The sequence below is a fragment of the Lonchura striata genome, chromosome 9 (genome assembly GCF_046129695.1).
Source record: "Lonchura striata isolate bLonStr1 chromosome 9, bLonStr1.mat, whole genome shotgun sequence".
Lineage (NCBI taxonomy): Eukaryota > Metazoa > Chordata > Aves > Passeriformes > Estrildidae > Lonchura > Lonchura striata.
In genome coordinates this window covers 21,292,779-21,300,006 of record NC_134611.1, presented here as the reverse complement: position 1 = coordinate 21,300,006, position 7,228 = coordinate 21,292,779, and the positions used below count along the sequence as shown (strand labels likewise).

General features: G+C 39.7%; 1 protein-coding gene across 1 annotated transcript in view; it reads right to left on the bottom strand.

Annotated features, from left to right (window-relative positions):
* Nucleotides 1-3,498: 3,498 nt before the first annotated feature.
* The window catches only part of SLC44A3 (solute carrier family 44 member 3), a 39,475-nt gene continuing 35,745 nt past the window's right edge, over nt 3,499-7,228 (bottom strand). The window contains exons 14-16 of the mRNA XM_021525783.2: nt 6,706-6,942; nt 4,838-4,933; nt 3,499-3,742 (exon numbers count right to left, since the gene is read on the bottom strand). Of these exons, the coding sequence (XP_021381458.1) occupies nt 3,737-3,742; nt 4,838-4,933; nt 6,706-6,942 (339 nt within the window). The 3' untranslated portion in view covers nt 3,499-3,736. The remainder of the gene's footprint in view (nt 3,743-4,837; nt 4,934-6,705; nt 6,943-7,228) is intronic.

Sequence of the window (7,228 nt, the reverse complement as noted above, 5' to 3'; positions counted from 1 at the left end):
ATCTTTTAAAAATCTCTCAGGAATGAGTCTCGCTGACTTAATAGGAAAGGAATGTAGGTCCTTCACAGCTGGGTTCACTTCCCTTCATCATGACTCTGAGGTTATGACTAGAGATCCTTAGCTGTTCACTAAATCCCTGCTGTTTTCTCAAGGCAAACAAGGATCACAGATATTTATTGTTGCCTCTGCTTCAGCCTGTTGCCTTTATACCATCACTTGGAGAATGCAGAACATTCTTGCTTTAGATTATGTAAAGACAAACACAGTCTGTGCCTGCTGAGTTCCTGCAATCCTGGTTCTCAGTTACTGATAGCAAAGCTTTATTCCTAAGTGGAGGATGCTTTCTTCCTCAGCATGGAGTGCAGAGAAGCTACACTAATTTACCTGCACTGTTTTTAAAAGGAGAAAAAATAGCATGTGTTGGGGGCCAATGTTGTAGTTTCTAACTTCTGTAAAATAATTCAAGGTTATCATAAATGTGTTCACTGCAGTTTAAACTTACTACATTCACATATTAAATGTTTTACATTTGCAAATTCTGGATTTATGAAGGATTTTTTTCCTCGAGACTGTAAATTGTGTGTGCCCCAATAGTTTCTGTCATCTTTGAATTGAATGTGATGTGGTGATCTGACTTTCAGCCGACCTATTTGTTGTGTAAGTCTTAAGCTTATTTATTTTACAGAATTTAAATTAGAAAGGCTCTTTAGAGGTCACTGGTCCAAGTCCTGCTTCTGAGGCAAGAGAATTATTAGCAACAGATCTGTTAAGACCTGCTCTTCCTGAATGATATTGTTTCTCCCCCTTCAAAATAACAGTATTTAATTATTTAGAACTATTGTAATGAATGCTGAAAAGAAGTTCTACAATCAACAGCTAAAGCTTTTTGTTTTTATAGTTTGGGTGAAAGCAATCTCTTTTTGAAAGCCTGACCATGCTCTCCTTCCTTCTGAACCCAAAACTTAGGCTTTAAACTACTTTCCCCTTATTATGTACTTAAACAGAAGAAACAAACAACACACAAGCTGCTGTTGGTATGCATATTTCATCCAGAGAGAGCCAGTGGAATCGCAACTGAATTCAGAGTTTGAAGTAGACACCAAGACCAAAATCAAGCTGCTTTGCTTAAAACAGTAGGCTGCAATACTTAGCCATTTTCTGGTTATCAGACACAAGTAGTCCCTGTCTCCTGTTTTTAATGAACATAGTTATAAAAGTACCTTTCATTCTGCTGAATCTAATCTTCCATAGCTGCAGGAAAGGTGAGTCCACACTTACTGAGCTACATTGCAGGGCAGATGTCAAATTATTGGAAGTGGCTTAGCCCACCCTCAGAACCAGCAGGAGCTGTATTCCCAGGAGCTGTGCCTCCATACAGCCTCCTTTCCTGCCTGACTACAGTAACCCTGCAGGGGAGGGCAGCCCTGAGAAGCAAGCACTAAATAGCATCAGCTTTCTGTAGGAGTGTCTTACCCTAACTCAGGTGGAGGCTCCTGCCACACAGGAATGCTACAGCTGGAGGTTGTTGACACAATTGCCAGTGCAATGTATGTAAGATTGGGAGGTCTTGAGTTGTAAATGAGAGCTATAAAGCTATGCTTTCTGTACAAATGTAATTAAAAGCTATATATTTGGAAGTCTTCTCTAAAAATACACTCAGTTCTCAAAACTTACTTTACAATGTAACTTCAGGACTAATGACCATACAGGACTCCTTTAACAGAATACACTCAAATACAGCTTAACTGGCATTTTTCAGTACCTTCCTTCTTTAAAATCTAACTCGGAATTTTTAGGAAGTGTATGAATCTTTACTCTGGAGCTGCAGTGAAGGAAATGACACTGTATCATAATTGCAATGAGCAGAACCACAGAGTTGTTGAGATTGAAAGGGACCTCTGAAGGTCATCTAGGGATTTTCTAAAAACAAGGACATACTTAGATAAAAATTTCCCTCCCTTTTTTCCATCAGAGTTCCTGAGTCAAAGGCCAAAACTTAAAGTGTGAGTACCAAATACAAACAGGAAAAAAAGCCCTGAATGTGTAATAAAAAACTGGGTTTTTTTTTTAACTTCAAAGCAAACTTCTGCTTTGTAAACTGGTAAATATCATGTTTACATTGAGAAGACACTGCTTCTTGGAAGCAATCTTGGCAAACCCATGGCAGAGGAAAAGTTTTGCCTCTTTGTAAGTACCATATCTGCACACTTCCTCGGGGTTAGAGAGCTATTGCTTATTCAGGACTTTTAAGAAGTTCCCACAATATCCACAAGCTGAGCACAAAAAGTATCCAAGGGTACAGATTAAATAAGGAGAGGTGGTGAGTCACAGCCAGTACATTATCATCTTCACCTGCTAGGCAAAAAGTAATTAATCTATTTCTTTCCTTTTTCCATCATTTATCCTATATTCCACAACTTCTTGAAGTGGCTCATACTAAAGTAGACTGAAGGTAATTAACTGATGGATAAAAAACAAGTATGTCTTGGTATTTCTACATAACTAGTCTCCTTTCAACAACAGGAGACCAGATACAGTATTTAAATGAAACATATTTCTTATTCAGGCATCAGTGAGCTTTTCTCTACATCATTTCCAAGCTGTGACTAATCAAGGGTTTATCAATCTATTCATTAAGCCAATTCTGAGTCACATACCTGCAGTGATGTCTCACTTCCTATTGATACTTTACTGACATCCCTGGCTGGCATTATTTTCCCACCACAAACCTCTCAGATAAAATTTGAACAAATGGGCCAATGAGTAAAGTCTGAGACTACTCCATATTCAGAACAAGGTGGAGACTAAAAAGTGTATTACAGTCAGGATCCAGGTAGAAAGTTTAAACGAGCTTTAAAATTGCTCACAAGAAAGTGCTGGCAGACTGTTACCAAGTTAATTTTTTTAAGTGTCTACACTTGTGTTCCTCTTCTGACTAGAGCCCTGACAGTTGCTCCATTTCCTGCATGATGTATTTCACACCCATGCTACAGCTAACATTTCTATAAAGTATTATTTATAACATTTTTATCTCATGTCTGTCCTGTTATTTTATCTGTCACTTGCTACTTTGCCAAGCTCTAAATATAGATGCAAATTTTTCTGCTTCATCTTTTCAATTGCAGAAAGAAGGAAGGAAGGGACTATTCCTCATCTGCCCTTTGGTGAGGAGCTGGACAGTTTATGGTATGAACTTGTAAAAAACATTCCCAAAAGAGTATATTTAAAAGAAAGACACCTACCTCATAAGTGATAATTATCTTGACTACAGAGAATGTCTGTCAAGGGTAATTTCCATCAGTGAGCTTAGTCTGTTCCTTAATTGGCTGTTCAGGTATGCAGAATGAATCAGGACACAGTCATCTCAGAGTGCCTCCTCTACAAATACTTCTGCCTTTACTGTTCTAGGGATGACTGGCACAGCATTCCCAGAGAAGCCTGAAAAAATCGTGTTAACTCCATGACCCTTTTGACTTACTAATTTTGTCTGACAACATAGAAATTTACAGAGTGAGTTTATTATCAACTTTCAGACCAAGTGTAGTAATAAAAATTAGATGTGATGACACACAAAATATTTTATTCATACAAACAGATTGTGTGTCATTGTACCAGTGCAGAAGATACAACAGATTTAGGGAGCTAATACTTTGTCCTAGGCTATTGGTAACCTTTACTGATATGACCATTTTTGCTATTGCTGCTCTTCTTCCACTCTTCCTGGTGTACTTCACATTCAAGTCTACAAAGAGAAAAAACAGGAGTCAAATAATGTGTAGCACTGTTTCTGCATTTAAATGTCATAAGGGTAAACTGGGAAAACTATTAAGATTCTTTTGTATCTCAAATCCACAATGTTCTTGCAGGGAATAACACCCACCCAGCCTCTGGTTTCTGTGCTCAGCAAAAAAAACTACTGAAGAATGCAATAACAGACCCAAACAATGAAAATATTTAGTACTACCCCTCACTGTAGTAATAAACTGGAGGAGTGCTCTGCCTGTAGTAGAAGGTCCTCAGGATTGAATGAGAGGTAACTAGAGCCTGGTACCTTTTGAAGAAGAAAAATCACCAACATCTGTTACACTTGTGTAAGTAGCTGTGACAGGAGAGGATCTGTAGTAGTACCCAGCAAGTTTGGTGCCAGAGGAGCTGTTCCTGCAGAATCTTCCTCTAGCAGTCCTAGCTTGTCTCCCACAGTGCTTGGGGAAAATAAGTCCTGCTGGGGCAGCTTCTCAGGCTGGGCAATTTGCAGTACTTTTTCAGATGTCAGTGAGTGAGTGTTGACTCTGAGGACTTTCCCAAGCCTGGGTGTGGGGAAACACTCCCTTCTGGCATGTCAGCTTTGTTACCCCATCACAGAACAGAATAAATAAATATATATACTGATAAAAAAGGAAGAGAGGAGAAGAGGAGAGAAGAGAATGGGGCTGAGGGGGAGGGGAAAAGACTCTAAGATCTGGTCTTAGAGGTCTGGAACTTTAGCAGTTCTGGCATGAAATTAAGCAACCTACCACTCTTCTGACTTTGATACAGCCTGCAGGTGAAAGACTATCTGAATATGATTTATCTCCCACCCCTCTGGCACTGCCAAACTTCCTCTTCTTCTGCTAGGCACAATGGGGAATGTGAAGAAAAAAGAGAATAATTATTTGATCCATCCATTTTGTACTAGCAGAGGGTTTCCTGAGGAGGGAAAGCAATAGAACAGGATACTGGGTACAGCATGCTGGTTGCTGTGAGATGTCAGGAGACACATGATAACCTCCATCCCTTCTTCTTGGAACATAAAGGTAAACCACATTAGCTGGCAGGTAAATACATATCCCACACTCACCATAGGCTGCAGCTCTGTCCCGTCATTATCCTGGAATGGTCTTGTGTTTCTGTGCTTTCGCCCTTCTGTTAACTTGTAACTCTGACTCACAAAGGTCTACAAGCACAAACCAGAGTGAGATCGTTTGTGAAAGGAAACCATTATGCTAATAAAAATACCTGGTGAAGGAAGATAATTAGCCCAGGGCTAAGAAACTGTAGCTGGTTCCTGGCTGGATGACAGTGATACTGTGAGGGACTGCAGAGGCAGCAAAAGCAATGAATGCAGCTGAGAAAAATGAATTAAAAATCTCTGGTACATCTCCTACTGCAGGAATGAGGTTTCCAGCTGTATGAAATCCCTCCCCCGGCTCTCTGCCCACTGCTGCATATTGTCCTGAGGGCCACAGAGCCTCCCTTCCACCCCCGGGATGTTTGTAACCTGATTGTAACACAGACAAGTCAAATGCCTTCATGTGTTGGGAAACTCCAAATTCTTGTCTGTGTTAGCAAACTTACTCTTGATCATACAATGAGGAGGAGTTTGGATGTGCTGCCCACAGTTTTTCCATAGAAGGGTACAGAGCCTGTCCTGCTTGGAAGACTCCTTGTCCCTGTGGGAAATCCTCTCTTCACCCACAGCTCTAGGGCATGGCTAATTGCACAGAATTAAGAGCAGAGTTAAAGAGAAACTACCACAAAGTTTGGACGTGGAGAAAGGAGAGCCTCTGTTTCATGAAGGAAAATTGTCTCAAGAAGTATTTTAGAATTTGGCAAAACAGAGAGGGAAGAACAGAGGTCAAGGCTTCAGAGTTTTTCATTTGGTTTTATATTCCTAGCCAGGCGATGTGCTTAAGTACTATTCTGAACCAAAGCCAAAGAATATATATCTGATTTCTTCTGTACAAAGGGTTACACCTATCTTTAGGCTGCCTTTTTGTTGTGCTATTGTTGTTCTCAACAAAATTCTATTAATATTATAGGAACTCTAACAGCAGCATTAAAGAAATAAATAAAATCCAAAACTCCAAAGCAGTTCTGACATTGTCCTGAGGAAAGCCATTCAGAATATTTGTGTCATGTGAGCTACTCTGGCTGCTGGTTATTAATTTTCATGGATTGCTAAGGTTCTCTCTCTTTTGTAGTTTGTCAAGGAAAAGACAGACATGTCAAAAATAGCACAAAGGAAAAAAATACTTGCATCTTCAGATATTCTCTTAATTAGAAAGGGGTGACACATATATATTCAAAGGCTTCAGTTACAGTACTGCATCAATATTAGCCAAGTACTGAAGGTAATACAATGCAGTAATTACAAGGGTAAAAATGGAGAACAACCTGTCCAGAGGCAGAAGAGTTTAATCAAGAGATAGAAGAAAATGTTTTGGCAAAAGAATCTGTAAAGGTATAGAGCAGAGCAACTCAGATTTGCATGAAATATGTTCAGAACTACAGCATCTGTAGGATGTGGAATGGATCCCTGACTTGTTAATTTTTTCTCATCAGTGTACAGTTAGTCACAAGAAATATAAGTATTAATCTTAGGGCACCCCATGGATCCATTTCAGCAGCTAGCTTGTCTATTTATTTATATCTTTTACCAACAATATATTGATGATATATCTAATTAGGTCTAAATAGTCAGCCATTACTTACAGAATATGATCTAAAAGAAGGCAGCAGGTCATAGCTAAGGCACAGGAGTCAGAGGAAGCCATTTACTTCAATTTATAAATTAATGTACTTGTATCCCTGAGTTCATCCTGTTCTAAGGTGTTGGAAAGGAAATAGCATGGGTTGTGGGTTCAGATTACTAGGTCTTGGGGAAAGAAAAAGTGCTTAAAAGCTTAGAATGTCTCAAATATCTTTGCTGTAATCAGTGGGATTTACCAGCAGCTCCTGATCCACAAAGTATGGCTTCTCTGGAGTTCCATCATTTGTTTCCATATCAATAGCAAAGCAAAGGAACAAGGCATCTGCTGTCACTTCAAACACAGACAGAAAGCTGTGGGATATCAGGTAGGCAAAAAATCCAACCAGCAAGAGAGGAACTACCCAAGCCTGCAGCTCCCGGTGGTAGTTAAATGCCATCAAGCCTCCAAAAACAGTAAAGCATACAACAAACACCTGTAAAGGGCAGTGAGAGAGAAGGGCAGCCTCAGTAATCATGCAGAAATGTTTCTTATTTAAAAAACCAATCCCCAAAACACTGAGGCAAATATATTACAGCCAGTATTTTAAGAGCACATCTCATCTGGGAGATAGCTAAGCAATTTCCAGCATCACAAAGTTGTGACACTTTGTGTTCAATTCCATGTGTAAATACCACGGGGCAGAGGAAACCTCTAGCCATGTATTTACCAAAGGCTTTATGCAATTGGAGCTGCCAGAGTGGGTCCAAGGACACTGCTAT